This window comes from Polyodon spathula, chromosome 1 (genome assembly GCF_017654505.1).
Source record: "Polyodon spathula isolate WHYD16114869_AA chromosome 1, ASM1765450v1, whole genome shotgun sequence".
NCBI lineage: Eukaryota > Metazoa > Chordata > Actinopteri > Acipenseriformes > Polyodontidae > Polyodon > Polyodon spathula.
In genome coordinates, this window is record NC_054534.1 from 65,543,056 (window position 1) to 65,565,433 (window position 22,378).

General features: G+C 37.6%; 1 protein-coding gene across 4 annotated transcripts in view; it reads right to left on the reverse strand.

The window, feature by feature from the left end:
• Window positions 1-22,378, reverse strand: part of LOC121321015 (type II inositol 3,4-bisphosphate 4-phosphatase-like) — a 320,135-nt gene that overhangs the window by 9,618 nt on the left and 288,139 nt on the right. For 2 of the 4 annotated variants that reach the window (XM_041259912.1, XM_041259939.1), the window contains one exon: window positions 17,344-17,518. In XM_041259912.1, coding sequence (XP_041115846.1) covers window positions 17,344-17,518 — 175 coding nt within the window. Of the gene's footprint in view, window positions 1-877; window positions 1,388-17,343; window positions 17,519-22,378 lie in introns of those variants that run through there. The other 2 variants (XM_041259931.1, XM_041259921.1) reach the window with 2 other exon arrangements.

Genomic DNA, 22,378 nt, shown 5'->3' on the forward strand with positions numbered 1-22,378 from the left:
ACAAAACAACAGGTAACTCATTATTACAGAAAGACAGACTATATATACAGGGTTCGAAGCTAACATAAGTCCTGCACCCAGTCCTGAGCTTCATAACTGCACTCAGTTAAGTGTATTACTTAAATTTTTAGGAGCCAGGAACATTCAGCCTCCTAAGAAATACTCACATCTATCTTCTACACCTGCACAAACAGCAGACCTACAGATTTAAGCAGTAGGAGCTATTAGTGCAGAAAAAAAAAATTGCAGGGGCCTGAGTGCTCATATTCCTGACACCTGTTTATTTCCTTAAGAATATACCAGGGTAGTTCCAAAGCCCAGAACTGGGTTTGGGGTTTGTGTGAGTTTTATAATTGAGGTGGTCTGGCCTAGCTTAATACTGGTAAGGAATGGTGACAAAAAATGACATGAAAAAATGTTGGAATAAACACATCACACATGCATGCAAAACATTATGGATTACAACATGTTTCAAATAATAATAATAATAATAATAAGTCATAATAATAATAAAAATAATAATAAAAGCTTAATACTGCCAGTGCTGCATGTCTCTATACATTAAGTGCATTATTCTACAGCCTTGTTCTGGTATATAATAAAAAAACACTATACCGCACAATTACTTTTATAAATATAATTTTCTTTGCATAGTTGAGTGACACTGAAGTACTGGTCAGGGCTGGTTATTTTCTATATAACGTCTTGTATTTTACAAGAAACTTGTTTGAGTAATGAAAGAAAATAATTACTGATATTTATCAACCAGCAAATGCAATATATAGAATGTTCTATCATATCTCTAATGTCTGTTCTGTTTATATATATATATATATATATATATATATATATATATATATATATATATATATATATATATATATATAATGTGTGTGAGTGTTTATATCTTGGCTGAAAGCTCAGTTCTCAAAAGTAAAAAAAAAAAAAAAAAACTTTCTTTCCTTCATTGCTTCATTGTACAGTATTTTTAAACTATGTGTCTGCCAATATACAGTGCTGGATTTAAGATTCCCATTGCTTAGCAATTTGATTGATTCCAGGTTTTATTTGCTACCCTCCTGATATTTTCCTTTGTATATTCTTTCTAATCTAGCTGTGAATTAGCTCACAGTGCTCTATGTGATGGGAGACTCTATTTCATATAACCCAACATACCACAAAGATAACAACGATTTTCATTTAAGGTTAACCCTATTCCAGTGTTTGTACCTGTGAAGGGCAGAACAAGTGTTATTAGGAGTCAACTTTTCCATATGTTCCCTCTGGAGGCCTGTAGAACTTTGGAAAAGCCATCAGCTGCAGCATGTTGAAAGCATACTTCCTACACCGGATATTCTTCTGCACATTCTCAATCCGGCATCCTTCTCTGGTGAAAAAGCCAAGAAAGAAACAACAATAAAAAAACAAAGGAAATCCAAAAGAACTTCCCAGTGGGAGGGATACACAAACTAGAAAAACAGTAGGAACGCCTATAGTAAATATATATCATATTGATACATCACTCATGTGCCAACATCTGCCACCATGCAAATGCAGTAATTGTCATTTAAAACTTTTATTATTATTATTATTATTATTATTATTATTATTATTATTATTATTATTATTATTATTGATAACTAAATGGCAATAACAAAATTCACTTATAATCAACCAAAAAATAAATACATTTTTTAAAAAAGCAATCAGGACAAATAATTGCATATAACCTTCTTGATAACTTACTGTACACTAAAACACTAAAAACGAATTGAAGAGTGCGGGAGGGAGGCTTCATAGGCAGGTTTGATAATTTAACACCAGTAGGCTCTCTGGTGCTAAACCTTCAAAACCATTTGCACCCGCTGCTAAACTTACCCAATCCCAACAGAAACAGTGGGTAGCTGTTCTTCTGAGACGGCTTCTGATAACTAATTCCTTTGGCTTTGAGAAGATGTGTAAGGCTTGTGAATTAATTGTCAATACACCAGAAGTGGGTTCAAAAGGCTTTATTGGAAGAGTACAGGGCAGTGCTTGAAATGGGGCGGTATTTATTTTATTTTTATTAATTTTTTTAGTTATTATACAAGTTAAACAAATTTAAAAAAAAATTAGAAGAGAGAACAATGTTAATTATTTATTTATCTTTATGTAGCTGTTTTACTTTATTATTATAGAAATAATATAATAATAATATAATTTAAATTTGAGTGGCACTTTGGCGCTTATCACTAACTATCTGCCAGTTTTCTTTTCCAAACTGTCAGCTGCATTTATGTGACTTTCTAGCTGTTACTTTGTTATCTAAGCAGCAGATGCAAGATTTACATCACAGCAGATCATAGACCGCAACTCCCAGAGTGCATTACAAAACAACTGTAACTCCCAGAGTGCATTACAAAACAACTGCAACGCCCAGAGTGCAGGGGAAGCGGGGGGGAAGCGGGGGGGGAGCGGGGGAATTTATTTTGAATGGTCCAGGTCAAGTCGTGATAAGACACAGTACTGATTAGACGAGATGAGCTGGACAGGAAGAGAGGGAGAGAGAGACAGCTGGACAGCGTGCCTGGGAGAGAACTAGGCAGGGAGACAGAGACAGAGGTAGAGGTGGAAAGGGAGGCAGACAGAGAGAGCTGGGCAGGGAGACAGAGATAGAGATAGAGGTGGCAAAGGGGAGAGAGAGAGAGTGAGTGAATTTGAAAGGGAGCCTGAGAGTACTATGAGTACCGCCACTCCCCCCCCCCCCATTTCAAGCACTGGTACACGGTATGATGATGTGTACAGAGCAAAAGGGGGAAGTGCAGCTGTTCAGTCTTGCTTACTGTCTCACTCACATTTCTCTCCCATTCTCACTTCCTGTGTCCCCACCAATCAATATACGGAAACCTTAATTGTCAAAATGGAAACCCGCATTAATTCAAACCTGTAATTTAAAGTGTAGACACACATTTCAAACATATAGGAACCAATACAAATTATTTATTTTGTGTCTTACAATTGTTTACAAAAATCTACTATCCATTTCTGGTTGCTTCTTTTAATTTGTGTAACTTTACTATTTTTAAAAGACTGAAAAAAGTCAATTTTTTCAGCAGGAATGGTTGTTTCTCCAAGTACTTTCAGGAACTCGAAAAAAAAGTGGTTTGAGCATAGCAACGACAATGATGCCTACGTACTGATGCTTTAAAAACGTGTGTTCTCGAGTCTTATTGGCTGACTCCTACTCGCTGGTTCCTGGTTTCTGTATGGTCGAAAGTGCTGAGAAACACAATTATATGTGGTTGATGGAAAACATTCCATAGACACTGAGAACCAGCGAGGCAGTGCACTGAACAAGATGATGCATACATTTATTTGGTTATGAATATCATCTGTATATATATATATATATCAGGGAAATCCCCTCACACATCTGCCCCAATTAAGGTAATCTAATTTAATTGTAGAAAATATATATTGTATTTTTTCAAATAAGTGCTTCCCACCTTCTATTTTAAACTGTTCCCTTGATTGTCCTTCTCTTTCCTTATTTCAATCAGTACTTATACAGTGGCTCTCAAAAGTATTCACCCCCCTTTTGGACTTTTCCACATTTTATTGTGTTACAACATGGAATCAAAATGGATTTAATTGGAGTTTTTGCCACTGATCAACACAAAACAAGTCCATAATGTCAAAGTGAAAAATAAAATCTACAAATTGTTCTAAATTAATTACAGATACAAAACAGAAATAATTGATATCTCTATATCTTACATTTGTACACCCAATATGGAATACTTTAAAATGTTTTCACCAAGTCTGCCCAGTTATAGTCCACTAATCCACATAGTTTACAGTTACTTGCACGTTTATCATCCTTAACCCTTAACACAGATTAGAAATACAGTCAGCGCCACTTAATCTGGGATACTCCTTAAATGAGATACAGCTGTGGGAGACAGTTCTTCTCAGTGTTATTTATGTCATTGAATTCGGATGCAATATTTTGAAATGATGAACGGAGATCGTTTTTCAGAGCATGACAGTCTTGTAAACCAGGTTGACCTCTTGAAGGAGCTGGAGTCTCCTGTGGTTTCTCAGGCTGCTGTTGCAAAGAAAGGTGGTCTGTCAACATCGCAGGTGCCTTGCCTTGTGATAAGATGTGATTTCACTCTTTTTCATTTCATGTACAAATAAAAAAGTGATTCACTTTGTTTACGAATAAAAAAGAAAAGAATGGACTAGTATTTTAAATGATGTATTTAACATTTAGTCATAACGTGGTTTGATTGTATTCTTTTTCTTTTAGAAAAAAAAGTGTGACTTAGGTCGTCTCGAATGCCTCTTGTTTAACTGCAACAGCCGTTATTTGGGATATTTTTACTTCTCCCTATGTGTCCCGATAAAGTGGCGCTGACTGTACTTAAAGAAACCTCAACACAATTAGTCAACTACAAGTTTTTCTCAATGTCTTTAATTCAACAATCTTGTATCTTGATCCAGGTCATAAAAGCAGTTCTGTATTCATACTGCTTTTTAATTTAAGTACCAGTCTTTCATGTGGGACTTTATAAATAGATTTTTGAAAATCAAGGTTAAATATATTATATAAGTGATTGATATGCTCTTTTGAAAATGTCAATTTACAGGTGGTTTTGATTTTTTTGGAGGTTATTGTTTATCAAATGAATTCCAAAACAGATTTGGGCAAAGTTGGCCCATCCTGCCCATGTCTTAAATGTGGATGAAATGGAGTTTCCTATCCCTGACCTAACACAATCAAGTTTTAATGCACTCACTCCAGTAACACAATGTAATGTTTCACAGTTCAACACTGGATCTGATATGGGCTATGAAGGCAGCAATTTAACTTTGAGCATTGGAGTAAAAAAGCACTAGCCGGGCTGTACAATTTGATTTTATAGAACAATTAACTCTAATGTACTGTTTTATTGTATTACTGTACCACCAGACACAAAAAAGAGTGCTGAGTACATAGATACACAGCTAATATTCTGTTACAGGATATGTTATCAACAACTAAGTTGGCCACAATGTACACAAGCCCAACTTTATTTTATATATATATATATATATATATATATATATATATATATATATATATATATATATATATATATATATATATATATATATGCCTATAGAAAGTCTACACCCCTTTCAAAATTTTCACATTTTGTTGCCTTATAGCCTGGAATTAAAATGCATTAAAACAGTTTTTTTTTTTATTCATTTATCTACACATCCTACCCCACAACTTCTAAGTGAAAAAAATATTCTAGAAATTTATACTAATTAAAAATAAAAACTGAACTAGCTTGGTTGGATAAGTGTCCACCCCCTTGTAATAACAATCCTAAATTAGCTCAGGTGTCACCTTCAAAATCACACACCAAGTTAAGTGGCCTCCACCTATGTTAAACTGTAGTGATTCACATGCTTTCAGGATACATTCAGCAGTTCCTGTAGGTTCCATCTGCTCAGGCACAGATCAGGGGATGGGTATAAAAAATATCAAAGGCCTTGAATATCCCTTGGAGCACGGTCAAGATGATTATTAAGAAGTCGAAGGTGTATGGCATCACCAAGACACTACCTAGATCAGGCCGTCCCTCCAAACTGGATGACTGAGCAAGAAAGAGACTGATCAGAGAGGCTACCAAGAGGCCAATGGCAACTTTGCAAGAGCTACAGGCTTTTATCAAAAGGTAAATGTCCTTGAGTGGCCCAGTCAGAGCCCGGACCTTAATCCAATCAAAAATTTGTGGCATGACTTGAAGATTGCTGTCCATCAATGCTCCCCAAGGAACTTGACAGAGCTTGAACAGTTTTGTGAAGAATGGTCAAATATTGCCAAATCTAGGTGTGCAAAGTTGGTAGAGACATATCCCAACAGACTCACAGCTGTAATTGCTGTCAAAGGTGCTTCCACCAAGTATTAACTCAGGGGGGTGGAGACCAACCTCCAATTAGATCTTTTAGTTTTGTATTTTTAATATATTATTTTTTTCTCAATAACATCTTTTTTCCCCTTAACAGTGTGGAGTATGGTGTGTAGATAAAAGGAAAAATAATCTTCATTTAAATGCATGAAACTCTGAGGCACTTACAACAAAATGTGAAAAAAGTTCAAGGGGATGTAGACTTTCTATGGGCACTGTGTGTGTGTGTGTGTATATATATATATACAGTGGCTATATATATACACACACACACACACACACATTTTAATTCCAGGTTGTAAGGCAACAAAATAGGAAAAATGCCAAGGGGGGGTCAATATATATATATATATATCCTTTTAAGGTAACCTGCCTATATGCACCCAATTTCCCATACATTCATTTTAATGGTTTGACTTCTATGGTTTCCACTTGTTATTTCAACTGTATATTCAAAAGTACAACCTCTTCTTTTTAACTAGCTTGTGTTGGTATGAATGTGTTGCTTGCTATTGTAAATAATGTGGAATAACTCATTTAAGCAATTAGCTCGAGCATGTGTATTAAATCTTAAGAAAATTCTTTAGAAATTCAATAACAAAGCCTTACAGTTCAATCTGAAAGCACAATCAAAGATACAAATATGACTACTTGCCTTTTTGTTTGCTGATGTAAACCTTTGTAAGACTCCAGAAAGCCTAAATATTTGCCACAAAATGGACACGTGCAAAAGGGTTCTCGCTAGACCAGAAGAGATTACTTCAGGTCAGACAGCTTATCAAGCAGTGCAAGCAGACGAAACGTCACACATCACATGGGATCAGCTAGCATAAACCATGCATTCCTCGGGGGTAATATCAGGGGAATAACATGTAATGGCCAAGCATTTTTAATTAACTAGACTCCATTTCTTGTTCAAAACACAATTTGTTTTTCTGTCCAGCAACACATAATGTACTGCATCAGAAACATTCTGGCTTGGGAGGCTGGATTGTATATACTACAAAGGGATGGCTAAGCACTGTATCATATGTGATACAGAAAAAGGCATTTCAGGGTTAATGGTTTGTAAATCATATCTTGATCTATGTGGTCTCTATGTTAATCTCACAATTGTGTAAACAACATTACCTTAAATGGTCTCTACGCTGTAGCTCTGAAGGCTTGACAGCTTTATAAAATTACTGTTAAAAATGGCTTAATTAGCCATGATCAAACTGGACTTAGAGAGCTAGAGAATAAAGGTGTGCCCCATATATGAAGTCACCATAAAAGCCAAGTGACCACAGTATGGCAGCCATATTAGGCCATAGGTCAAAGTGGTTTTTAGCAACACTGAAAATATGAAGAAACAAAGTGACACTGTACAATGACAAAGTCTTTATTGCAGAACATAAAAAAGCAAACAAGTACCCAAGTGTAGGACAGTGTAACTAATAATTAAATATAAAAATAAATTTCAGAAAGTAAACAAGCTTCTAAATTAAATCTTACTTTGGTTAAAAAACGGTGCATATTTCCAAAAGGGAGGTTAAATACACCCCCCACCCCCCCCAAAACAAGCATTATAAATAGTAGTGTTTGGAAGTAACATGTGCAGAAAAATGTAGTGGTGTATTTACTTATTAAAACGTATAACTAAAGTGTAAAGTGCATTCAGCTGTCTAATCAGAAGAACATATCTGTATTTTGTGTACACAAATATGAAATAATGGATACATATTAATAACTTTATATAGTAAAAATACATAAGGAAGTTAGTCTTCATCCATCTGAAACCAAGATTTGTCACGTTATTCTGTCCCAGAACTATACCGTACCAAACAAGTACAAAATGTTTGATTATATGGATAAAGTGAAAAGTAAAGATAAACCAGGCTATGAGGTAAAAATTAAACAAGACAAACAGCAATTCATTGGTACTTGGCAAGAAGGAAAACCAGACTTAAAATCAGCCACACAACCAGCAAGTGAGAGCTGACAAGCAGGAGAGCGATAGGATAGAAGTGGCGGGAAGTTGACTTGTTATCAGCTACAGAAGCAGCCTCAGGGTCCTCCCATTCACTCAGGCCTCCCTGGGTGTGTCTACTGTTAAACAAGTCAAGAACAGACAGAACACCAGCAGGTTAGTTACACTAGTCCACTGATCAGAATGACAAAACACCACTGATGATGGACTGAGAAATAAGAAGAGCTGGACAGAAGTTTATATTTTATATATAAATATAAATATACAAAGTGTTTAGTAATTAGAAGTTGTGACTGGTAGAATTATAGACGAGTTATGTTAATGGACTTGAGAGATGAAAAGAATGTGTTGTTCTATTTTGTCACCTAAACTATTTCAAAGCCCTTCAAACGATGTGTTCTTGTACCAACATTCTTTTATACACCATATTAATTTGCTGTTTAAAAATCGTTGTTGTTATAAATAAAAGCAAGACTAGTATTCTTAAAACTGCTCTTTACTGTTCTTAAAGATATATTCGGTTGATTTAAATCTAGAAAAAAAATTATTTCTATTCCAAAAACATTAGTAAAACAGTACGAAAAAATACAGGGCTCTTGTGACTTCTCTAGCTGAGTGCTGAATTTTGGTACTGGCACATAGAAAATAGTGATGATTACAGTTACAAGAGTGCAAGGCCGGAGAACCATTAATGAAGCTCTCTTGATTGAAGACTCATTTTAATTCATTATTTTTGACATGCCTGTGATTTGATTTTAAAAAGTACAGTCATAAGGCTGCTTCAAGTATTGCTCAGGGCGATTTCAAGTCTCTGGTCATGCGAGTCCCTGACTACCTCTGACTTTTAAAAAAAAAAAAAAAAAAACATTTCCCTGTGATTTTGCAAAATAAGCTAGATTTCTACTCTGTATATATCAGTTATATACATAACGTGTTTTTGCAATTCTTTTTGATAAATAATAAATCTTAACCATATGCGACATGCTACAATCTAAGCATAAATATGTTTCAGACATGTTTTGTTGCAGAAAACAAAAACAGCCCCATTCAGACAATACACACATATTCAGTAGGACAGCAGCATTCTCCCTCTTGCTTCACAGTTTCCAGAGTCTCACTTCTAAAAGATATACTGTACAGGGCATTTCACCCAAGTTCCAAGGAAACAAAATACATCATAAAATCAATGTAAATAAATACTTTTATTTATTCATGTATTTAAGAGTTGCAGCAACATCTGCAAAAGTAAAAATAACAAGATATAATCTTATTAATATTATTACTATTTACAAGTGATGATACATCTTACAAAAGTAAATCTTGGGCCAGGCCCAAATAATATCTTGAACCTATATTTTCGCTTGTAAATATATGTTACCCACCCCCCCAAACACACACACACGCACATTTCTCAATACCTTCTTAACTACTGCAAAACGAATCACCTCAATATACCATTTCTCCCAAGTGCCTAAGTAAATGCCTAAAGGGAAGTTTATAGTAAGGGAATGTAGTATTTAGCAAGAACTGCTATAGTAGTCATTTACTCCTAATAGATTAGGTAGGCAGAATTAATAATTGAAAGGTATATACACTCACACTAATTTGATACTCATGGGGCAGTTTCACACAGAGGATACTTTGGGTCTCAGTGATGTACTGATTGTCAACCACAAGTGAGTGTTGGTCCTCGACCAAACAAATGGCACAGCCCTGGGTTAGTTATACAGTTTTTCACTTACAATTAAAATGCTTTAGCCACACTCTGCTTCTCCATACAGTACCTATACCACCAACAAATAAATGTTTGGGACTATTCACAAACTTTAATGTAGGCATACTAATAAAAAAAAGGAAAGACATGCAAGATCACATAGTAAATGTAAGTTTAAAGCAAGACCATAAATACAACTTTAAAGCAATAACTGTGCACGCATAAAAGAAGGATAAGGAAGAATGGATTGTTATGACAATGTTACAAAAATACATGCCTTACACACATAATGGTAGGCAAGGTAGTGCTTGGATTGTGCAAGGGATTTTTTTATTTGTAGGTTTATTTAACCAGGAGATTTACCCTTTGAGACCGAGGCCTCATTTACAAGGGCGTTCTGGAAAAAAAATACAAATACAAAGACAAACACAATACAAGCAACACAATAAAAACATGCCTGGTTAAAACTTGAAGCATGATACAGAGATCTGAGAACAGAGTAAGTAGGATATGTCTGTTTTCTAATGTGAACTGGAATTAAATATTTGGCAGTTCTAAGCAATTCCCAAACACAAATTTAATAAACATTAATAATTTCAACAGACCTGACTTAATCGATTTAGGGCCACAATTTGCATAGAAATATTCACAAATCCAAAATTTGTGAATGTTCGCTTTGCTAAAGAAACACACACACACACACACACTCTCTCTCTCTCTCTGCCGGTCAAAAGTTTTAGAACACCCCCATTTTTCCAGTTTTTATTGAAATTTAAACAGTTCAAGCCCAGTGAATAACCTGAAATGGTTCAAAGGTAAGCGGTAAACTACCAGAGGTTAAAAAAAAAGTTTAGGTTACCAAAAACTGAAAAATAATGTACATTTCAGAGTTAAACAAAAAGGCCTTTCTCAGGGAACAAGTAATGGGTTAACAACTTACAGCTGTTCTGCAGCAATGGAAGTAAATTAAGCCTTGAAAGTTGATGCTAACAATTCCTACAGGTTTTGTTGATTACTTACAAACCCTCTGTCTGTATAAAAGCAGTGTTGGAACAGACTTTGTTACTACACCCTCTTAAGCATTATTTTGACAGTATTGTACTGCAGGAAGTAGTATATTGCTATCATAATGGCGAGAAAAAGGCAATTAACAAAGGAAGACAGACAGACCATTATAACCCATAAAAGTGTAGGTCTTTCCTTTAGAAAAATTGCAAAGAAAGCCAAGGTGCCAGTGAGTACAGTATCCTACACCATCAAAAGGCACTTGGAAACTGGTGGAAACTTTGACAGGAAGAGGTCTGGCAGACCCAAAGACACAACAGAATCAGAAGACAAGTTTCTGAGAGTCAACAGCTTGTGTGATAGGCAGCTCACAGGACAACCGCTTCAAGCACAGCTTAACACTGGTCGAAGTAAGCAAGTCTCAGTTTCAACTGTGAAGAGAAGACTTCGAGCTGCTGGTTTGACAGGTCGAGTGGCAGTAAGAAAACCATTGCTAAGATGGCAAAATAAGAAAAAGAGGCTTGCCTGGGCCATGAAGCACCACCAGTGGACTACTGAAGACTGGAAGGTCTTATGGACCTATGAATCAAAATTTGAAATCTTCGCTTCATCACGTAGGGTTTTTGTACGCCGTCGAGTAGGTGAAAGGATGGTTCCTCTGTGCGTGACACCAACTGTCAAACATGGAGGAGGAAGCGTGATGGTCTGGGACTCTTCTGCTGGATCCAGAGTCGGCGACTTGCACAGAGTGAGTGGAACCCTGAACCAAAACGGCTACCACAGCATTTTGCAGCGCCATGCAATACCCTCTGGTATATGCCTAGTTGGTCAGGGGTTAATCCTACAGCAAGATAATGACCCAAAACATACCTCCAGGCTATGTCAGAACTACCTTAGAAGAAAAGAACAAGACGATAGGCTTCAAATCGTGGAATGGCCAACACAGTCTCCAGAGTTGAACCCCATCGAGCTGGTTTGGGATGAACTGGACAGAAGGATCAAAGCAAAGCAACCTACAAGTGCAACACATTTGTGGGAACTTCTGCAACAGTGTTGGGAAGAACTTTCCAAACAATATTTGATTTCCATTGTAGAAAGAACGCCACAAGTGTGTTCGGCTGTTATATCTGCAAAAGGTGGCTACTTTTAGTTAAATTTAGATTAACTTTTGTTAAACAAAACGATTCCATGAGTTCTTTTTTTATCTCCAATTGTTTTTGTTCTATGCTTTAATTTGAGTATATTGAGACATTAAACTGCGTACATTTCAATAAAAACTGGAAAAATGGAGGTGTTCTAAAACTTTTGACTGGTAGTGTGTGTGTGTGTGTGTGTATATTGTCAACTTGTTGCTTGCCACAGGGGCTCTCATGGGTTCTTCTCCCTTCTGAATCACGACCCAACACACAGGATTGTACTGAAACAGCGCTCACGCGCACTTTTAATAAACACAAAATGAAATAAACACAAAAACAAACACCTAGCTCCTATTTGGAGCACTCAGTAAACAAACAGGAACCTAACTATCACGCAGGACAGCTAAACCATTTACCTGCCACAAACATTGAAAAACACACCCTCACACAATACCTCAATACGACTGCTCACTCACACAGTCGGGCTCTTCTCTCAGCAGCAGCCTGGAACAGACTGGCTGCCTCTCAAATACCCTGCACCTGGCTCTAATTTACAATTACCTCCAGGTGCAGGGGATTACTAAACAATAAAACAATTACACAATTAAACCCCATAACACCCAAATGTGCATTCTCACAAGGTTTTTAGCAGGGAAGGATTTTAACCCCCTCCCTGCTATCTCCCACATCCTCCCCCCCAAGTGTGAAACACTGATAGGCCATACCAAGGCCACCCCCTCCCCTAAAACACAACCACCCACACTCAAGTCCAGAAATGTCCATTTCCGCCCTCTTCCACGGGCGGGCTTGAGGGTGGGTCGAATCTTCCGGCACCTCCGGGAAGGGAGCTTGAACCGGCGACAAGGGACCCCACCGGGATGACAGGGCCGACCGAAGCGATGACCGGGGAACAGGAGGATACAGCAGTGGACAGAGATCTTCCACTGGGGACCAGCGCAGCGATGTCCGATCACCCAGGGGAAGCGAAGCAGCGAACTGGGGGAGCACCAGCGACGTCTGGCAGCAGCCCAGCGACATCTGGGTGCTCAGGAAGAGCGGAGCAGGGAACCAGGGGAAAAGCTGTGGCCAATGCTGCAGATTCCTGGGCTCCAGGTCCAGCGCAGGAAGGTCTAGGAAGACCGGCAGGGTGTCCAGGAGCAAGGGGCAAGGGACCTCACCTAGCAGTGCCGGACTGGTTCGCTGGGGTGATGGAGGTGGGCACCTCACTTCCTCCTCCTCCCCTCTGGGCTCTGGGAGCGGCACCTCCTCCCCTCTGGGCTCTGGGAGCGGCACCTCCTCCCCTCTGGGCTCTGGGAGCGGCGGCTCCAGTGTTGAGCTCACCCACTTCTTAAACACTGACACCAGTGCCGTTGGCTCTGGCTCTGGAAGTCCCAGTTCCACTTCCCACTTCTTATTTTGCTCAATTAGAGCAGCAGTGTTTCTCTTTATTTGAGCTATGAGCTCCTGCAAATCCATTGTTGCGTGTTGAGTCAGAAGGGCACTTCTGGTACCATATGTCAACTTGTTGCTTGCCACAGAGGCTCTCACGGGTTCTTCTCCCTTCTAAATCACGACCCAACACACAGGATTGTACTGAAACAGCGCTCACGCGCACTTTTAATAAACACAAAATGAAATAAACACAAAACAAACACCTAGCTCCTATTTGGAGCACTCACTAAACATAAACAGGAACCTAACTACCACGCAGGACGGCTAAACCGTTTACCTGCCACAAACATTGAAAAACACACCCTCACACAATACCTCAATACGACTGCTCACTCACACAGTCGGGCTCTTCTCTCAGCAGCAGCCTGGAACAGACTGGCTGCCTCTCTTAAATACCCTGCACCTGGCTCTAATTTACAATTACCACCAGGTGCAGGGGATTACTAAACAATAAAACAATTACCCAATTAAACCCCATAACACCCAAATGTGCATTCTCACAAGGTTTTTAGCAGGGAAGGATTTTAACCCCCTCCCTGCTATCTCACAATATATATATACACACACACAGTACCAGTCAAAAGTTTTAGATGTTTTACATCGTATACGTTTCTGTAAATACTTGAAAATGAAAACACATGTTACAATATACAAAACAAAACACAAGGAGTATCAAAGCAATGTTCAAGAAAATCGAAAATTGTCTCTAAATCCTGGATTCCTCAAAATAGCCACCCTTTGCCTTAATAACAGCCTCACAAACACAAGGCATTCGGTTAACAAGTTTCAGTAGGAAATCACCCGACACGTCTTCCCAGCTCTTCTGCAGCAATTCCCAGAGACGTAGGGCACTTTTGGGTAGCTTTGCTTTGACTCTTCTGCCCAATTCGTCCCATACAAGTTCTATGGGATTGAGGTCTGGAGACTAAGCAGGCCAGGTCATTAGATTGAGTTGTCCTTCACTTTCCTTCTTCGCAAGATAGTTCTTGCACAACTTTGAGGTATGTTTTGGGTCATTATCTTGCTGAAGAATGAAAGACTGCCCAACTAGCCGTAATCCTGATGGAATGGCATGCCTCTGAAGTATGCTATGATAGCCATGCTGGTTGAGCTTGCCATGGACTTGGTAAAGATCACCAACTCTGTCACCAGCAAAGCAACCCCAGACCATGACACTGCCTCCTCCATGCTTGACAGTGGGAACCACACATGCAGAACTCATGCGCTCGCCCTCTCTGCGTCTTACAATTACTTGGCGGTTGGACCCAAATATTTCAAATTTTGACTCATCGGTCCATAAGACCGACGTCCACTCCTCAAACGTCCAGTTTCTGTGTTTTTTGGCCCAGGCAAGTCTCTTCCTCTTATTCTGCCCTCTTAACAATGGTTTCTTTGCAGTTAGCTTCACGCAATCTCCAACAGTTGATGTTGAAACATCTGTACTTCTAGTACCATTTAGCTGAGCTTATTTCAGGGGCAGTTAATCGCCGGTTTCGCAGACTTGTGACTCGAATTGACTTGTTCTGCCTGACCTTGTTCCTGACCTCATGAGTGCCAGTTTCTTCAAATCATTTGATGGTCTTGGCCACAGCACTTACAGATACTTGCAAAGTTCTTGCGATTTGTCTTAAAGATTGATCTTCATTTCTAAGTAATTACAGACTGTCTTTATTCTTTGCTTAACTCAGCGTATTTTGCCATTTCTGCTCCCTTACATTCAGGAATGACAAACTTGTGCCTATGCTACCTATATTTATAGTAATCATGGACCCTCACCTGTTAACAATAATTGGTGACAAAAGGTTAATTAGGTAACATGCTAGTTAACTCAGAGAACATCTAACAAAGACACTTTTATACCTAGGCCAGTGTTCTAACACTGTGTTATACACATTTCAGACTTTTAACTGACTTGGGCTTCAGACTGAAATCCCCTTGCTTTGGGTGACCATTTCATTGAAATTGACAAGATTTACACTTACATTTAAAAATTTAATTTTTGAATGCAATTCACTTATGATTATCAGCTTGTTTCAAGTAGGTGTACTCAAACTTTTGACTGGTACTGTGTGTGTGTGTGTGTATGTATCTCTCTCTCTCTCTCTCTCTCTCTCTCTCTCTCTCTCTCTCTCTCTCTCTCTCTCTCTCTCTCTCTCTCTCTCTCTCTCTATATATATATATATATATATATATATATATATATATATATATATATATATATATATATATATATATATAGAGAGACACACACACACATGACCACAGTGGCAAAGAAGTCTAGAAGAAACGAGCACAGTCAACGCAAATAAACTGATCCTGCGTATAAACATGACACATGAGCACAAACACGCAAAAATATTGTAGTCAGGTGGCAAAACCTTTTTCTGGATCTGTTTTTTTTAAATGTCTTTGCTAATATTCGGTCAGCTACTAGTTTTTAGGAAATTAAACTTAGACTTGCACAATAGTCTTTATTTTTTCTTTTACTATTGTATGGTTTTTTAAGAACTCCCTGGTCATTAGTAAGTAGGCTCTGGACTCTCTCCATCTCCTCTTAGTATTAATATCAACACTGAAGTAATAACAAACTGCTTTTAACTTTTTCAAGTTGTCTTTATAACTTGTGTAGTTTAGCTAAGGTGTATTTCTTATCCCCATTCATTCATACAGTATCTTAGCTAAACTGACACTTACATTTACTTCTACAAAACAACAGGTGTTTTTGCAGAACAGGCAAGAAAGCTGGTAAACAATGCAATTACAAGACGATCTGTAGAAAACAAGGGTGTCAGTTTGGGTTACAACATAAAAAGTTGTTCTTAACAGTGGGGCTGGGGGTGTGTGGTGTTAAAGCAAACTAGACTGAAGCATTCAACACACTGGACAACAAACTTCATTCAGGATTATGCACTACAAAGTATCATGTTGGCCTATCAGCGTTTTACAGGCAAACACACTGCATGAAAACACCTTCAGAATGTATGAGGAGATAATGACATGCTACAATACAGCAAACAAGATATCTGGCATAGTAACTGATAATGTTGCCAACATGCTGAAGGCGTTCACCATGTTCTTACAATTGGATGTCCAGGACAGTGACACAGATCAGGATGTGTCAAATAACATTGTTGATTTGGTCGATGCAAGTGAGGAGCTGGATTATTTGCCACCTGAAGGGAACCCCTGCATTGCTCACAGGCTGGCCCTATAAAGGCAGTGATAGCAAAGGCTTCCAAATCCATCAAGGTCCCACTGAGGTCCCAGAATGACATTTCAAATGGCAGATTGCAAATGCCACTAAGTGGAATAGCCAATTGAAGATGATGAGGTTGAATTGGAATTGATTAAATATGATTGGAATTGGAATTTGACTTGAGTATTTATGGGTGGAATTGGAATTAGAATTGGTCAGGCTGAATTGAGGTTGAATTGGAATTGAAAAACGGAATGGACCCCAACTCTGATAAACGATGAGTACAATTAATGAAAATAAACATATTAATTGTGTTAAATGATAAATAAAGCATACGCTAAAGTAAATAAATAAAAGGAGTGTTAAAAATATAACTCCTTTTAAAAATTACATATTTAAAAGGTATGTATTCTGCTATTCATAAAGCACTGCATTTTGTCTCCATAGGAGGCCAGTTACATATCTTTACTAAACAATACCAATAAAAAGCAGTGATTAAGACACACAACAGTGAAATAGTGTTAAGCAGTGTTATATTCACTTATTAAAAAAAAAATATCCCCCAATTATTAGCCATTCTTAACTGCTTATTAACTGCTTATCTTTGTTCTTATTAGAGAACAAAGAGCAACTTTGCATTATTTTAAAGACAAATGTTTAAAGAAGGTAAAGCCACATTCTTTCAGTTGTGTGGTAGACATATTTACAAGCTATGTGTGCAATCCATTTTGGTAAGCTGATTAAATATAATATTTGTCCATACTTGTGTTTATTACCAAATCATTAAATTAACAATATTAAAATAACTAAATCAGACAGATTCCAAGGTTGAATTACAAAATTAAAGAGTTTATTTTCTATTTTATATTGTAAAATAAGCAAAATTTAAAATAAATGCCACATTGTAAGCATAAACAAGATATAATTCATTGATACTTGGCAAGGAGTAAAGAAAGACTTAAAATCAGCCACACAACCAGCAAGTGAGAGCTGACAAGCAGGAGAGCGATAGGATAGAAGTGGCGGGAAGTTGACTTGTTATCAGCTACAGAAGCAGCCTCAGGGTCCTCCCATTCACTCAGGCCTCCCTGGGTGTGTCTACTGTTAAACAAGTCAAGAACAGACAGAACACCAGCAGGTTAGTAACACTAGTCCACTATAAATCAGTCTGAAAACACTTACAGATTAGCATGGCAAGTAGGCAGATGGGAGACATACCCGAATGCTGAACAGAAATGCCAAGATGTGAAAGCAGTGCAATGTGATGTGTAAGTAAAAGTACAAACACCATTTTGTGACCAGCATGAAAGTATCGTCACTTCACTATTTTAGCACTAAGACCATACGGGGGGATTTTCAAAAGTTCATAAATGAGTATTAATGTATATTAATACTCATTTAGTATTCCAGTATTAATGAACAAATCGAATTTGGCATTTTCAAACGGTTGTTATGCCTATTTCATTATTAAATAATTTACGAAATTATGCTGATTTATGAAATAAAGTTACTATCTTAAGGAGCAGTGCTTCTTTTGACTATTTATTTTGTTTGCGTGGGAATTTAAAACATAAGAACATAAGAAAGTTTACAAACGAGAGGAGGCCATTCAGCCCATCTTGCCTTTTTGGTTGTTAGTAGCTTATTGATCCCAGAATCTCATCATCAACTAGCTTCTTGAAGAATACCAGGGTGTCAGTTTCAACAACATTACTGGGGAGTTGGTTCCAGACCCTCACGATTCTCTGTGTAAAAAAGTGCCTCATGTTTTCTGTTCTGAATGCCCCTTTCTCTAATCTCCATTGTAGGTGAAACTAAACCCAAGAGCTGGCAATATTAAAATGTATAAAGCTGCTGTCCATCTCTTATCAATAGAAGTCTAATAATAAAAATAGAACAGTAATAGAACAGTAATAGAACAACATAACTCTCAGCGTGAAACAGACTTAAAAATATTGCACTACTTACCGCTATATCAAATGTAGAAAGTTATCTTCAACAAATCAATAAAGCTGTTGTTTATTTGTGCTTGTTGGTTTTTGGTCATGCAGTTTTTGTGACAGTGCCAGTAGGCTAAAGATTTTGTTAATACCCCCCTGATTATTAGGAATATGATGCAATTCATTTTTCTGTGTTCAGGCTTGAAAAATCGAACCCAGACTGGTGCCAGAAGCTGTGTCAGACTGCATGTTTTCATACTATATATGATGCACTTGTGATACAACATGAACACACTTTCATTTCAACTACATATTAAGAATGTATTGATATTGCCTGTTGCACACAATTGTGTATATTTTTCCACCCAACCATATATACAGGTAAATATAATAAGAAAGTGAATAACACAATAAGCCATTCTAATTTTACAATCAGATGACAGCTGATTACTGGACAGGTTATCATCATTTTATGTAGAAACAGATTAATGCTTTTGTTAGTCATTATTTCAAATGGCTTGGTCATGGATGCAGAAATTATTGTCTATGCTGAAAGGTTCCTTTTTTCACTTGTTTTAATTATCTGAGGATAATACAGAGTGCTAACGATGACTAGCCCTGTGAAAGGGGGTTATGGGTAATCAGCTGACAGACAGGAGTGATACAGGGGTTCACGTTGAAACGCAGCGTTCACGTGTACAGAAATAAAACAAAATACAACAACAGCAACAACAACAACAAAAAAAAAACTACAGAAAAGGAGTTCCTCCTGACACACTTTCTAAAAAATACTTTTAAGTGGAACTGAATCCCTAAACTAATCCCTGTTTCTTTCCAGTGAATTGAATTACAAACGCTTATCCTGGTTCCAGCTCTCTGTGATCAGCGGATTTAATGTTTTCTTTTTGTTGGCTTACCACAACACTCCATCGAGACTTGTTAAATTGGTAGTACAGACTTGTCTGACCCTTTTTTATAACAAGGCACTCTGCCGGGTCACACAGACCAGCCGGTCGAAGAACTGCAGTCAACCAATCCTTGGCTGCGACTCCCAGTAAACAACACACAGCTGGGTTTCTCTCTCCTACAAACAATCATATTCGCCCGAGAAGCCAGTGATGGGACACAGTCTCTGTTACCATCACATTTAATATCAAACATAATCATGGCTGCAAAGGGCAAACGAGATGTTAAATCAACGTGGATCGCTGCTGGTTTAACTAATGAGGCAGCATTTCTGATGCATGCTTACTTACAACTTAAGGGAAATGGTTGAAACACAGTCTTGTGTAAGCTTCGTGTTTTCTTTTTTGCCTTGCTTCCTTAAGAGAAACAACAATTTCTTCTTTCAATCAACAAAAAAAGAAAAAAAAATCACGACAACAGATGTAGTCCCATTTTGATAGTTCTCTACTAATAAAATATAACTCAGCTGATGATACCAACAGAACTGGCCACAGATCTGGCAGAATTAAAGAGGAATACAAAAAAAAAAAGTACATACTGTGCTTTTGCAGTGTTTGTTTTCTGTATTTGTAATGCAGGACATCCGTTTGATAATGTTCTTTTATTGTTTGGAAAGCTACTTTACCAATGCTACAATAATGTTTTTGTATACAGTACAGGTGATACATGCATTTTATTATTTAGCACTACAGTTTGATCATGCTATATACAGCACAGTATTTAAAAGGGCAATGCTCATGAGCTACACTGCTCCCTATTTAAAACATTCAAGTCTCCCCCCCTCTTAATAACCTGTTTTAAACGCATATGGATAGAAGATTCCGTTACTTAACCCAGCTTGTTATACACCTGTAAATATGTGCTGAATTTCAAAGAATCTGAACCAGGGAGAAGATGTCATTTCAATGCAGTCTCAGACACGTGAGAGAAAATAATGCTGGACACCTGGGCTTTCTAATGAGGATGCTTATTTTAACATTCACATCCTAGCAACATAAAAATCATTGCTCATAAATACTAACTATATTATTTAAAAGAGCTATGAATGAAATGAAGGTGTGACTCTTGGTGTGCATCATTGTAAATATCATAAAAAAGGAAAGCTAATAAATAAATAAATAAATAAATTCAATTACATTTGAAGCTACCTACCTTTTGCAAAGGTAAAGCCTGTTTTGAAAATATCAAACTTGAAGGCATTCCTGTACTAAAGGATTACCACCAATTGGGCTGTATTTTTTTCATGGTTATCACGATTTCCGTGAAATTTACCCATTGGCGTGTAACATGTAGTTCACATGAAAATTCAAATTTCTGAAGGAATAGAGTAAATATACATATTTTTATCGCTTAAAAGCAAATACAGCATATGTTTGCCTCTTTATGCACGCTACCTATTCCACTGTGTTTAGGAAGCTGGCAGCTGGTTAAGTTTGCTTCCAGTAAATGACTGAAGAGCCTGCATACAGCTGCATTATTTCTTTAAAATGTCTTCAATGAAAAAGACACCCGGTACAAGAAGGGGTCATTTCACTTGTATGTTGTTATTTTTAGATGTATTTATGTTTTTATTGTGTTTGATAATTCACTGACGGTGAATGTAGAACATTTTTAAAAGGTGGATATAAAAAAAAAAATATTCTACAATTTAGCATTTACTGTTTTTCAGGTAAACATTTTAATATTTGAGAGCATTTGTTCTATAATAATGTGATAATAATTTTAATGAGACAATGCTAGTTTTCAACATACAAAACCAGCAGCACTGCTGCGTATGATGGGTTCTTGTATAAAGGCTATCATATCCATGTACAATGAGATCTGAAATGTTATAAATAAAGGTGGACATGGGTATAGGAAAATGTAAAAACGCAGAGCAAGTGATTTCATATTCTGGCCAGACATGCATGCAGAAGTTGAAGATATACTGAATGAGACACTGAAGGGTCGAGTTATCCTTTAGATTCCTCCATTTACACTTGATTCCAGTTCGTTTCGGTTGCACGGTTGACATTTCCGGATTTCCCGTCCTATCAGACCCCTAACATTCTCAATAGGACGGAGATCCAGTGAGTTTCCAGGCCAAAATTGCAGTGACGTGATCCTGTTGTCTTCTAACCATTTCTTCGCTTATTTGGCTCGATGGCAAGAGGCTCTGTCATCTTGGAAGCAGAAATCACTGTTGGGAAAATGGTTCTGATCTGTAGGAAGGAGGCGATCTTAAAGATGCCTTCACTCCAACTTCTTTCCATTGCCACAGTAAGTGGACACTATTAGCTGTCCTATCTCTCAAACCTGAATGGCATTCGGTGGCAATCGTGGCAAGCAGTGCTGACTTTACAGCTTTTAGTCTTCTTATATTTCTGGATATTCCTAGATACTGTGGTATAACCTATGTTGGCTATATGACTTCTGATGGCTCTTCCCATGGTTTGCTCTGAAAAAAAAATCTATGTAACAAATCATGCTTATATAGCTTAACCCTTTGCGGTTCATTTATTCAGTGCCTGTCAGGTCCAATTTATTTTCGCACGTGCTGTTTATTTTATTCATAGTAAAACAGGTTCAAAAGATACTGTATATCAACAGGACCCTCAGTACTGCAAATCCAGCCCTACCCCACTCCTTGTTCACTGTATTTATCACATATCTCTTCATAGCAGTGCATACTGATAAATCACCTCCTGGTCACTCATTTTATCACCAAACTGCTCAATAATGCTTTTTTTTCGGTTTCTCTTGCCTTCTATCAGCCACACTCGGCCACTGAAAGCTTTTCTCTGCTTTTTCCAGAGAAAAAACAACTAGGGACCTGTGCTTGACGTCTTTTTGACGATGTCGGACAGGGTCCGACATCGGACCACAAAGGGTTAAATATATTTGTTATCACTTCTAATTGTCACCTTTTGATTTCTTCTAATTGAGTAACACGTGTCAAGATTTGTCTTTTCGGAAATCTTGTGTGACTGTCAGGCCTGTGACTGTCAAAGAGGGACCTCAGCAACAGGACTGGTAGGCTACCAGAATACTATTAAAAGTTGCCCAGCCGTGTGGC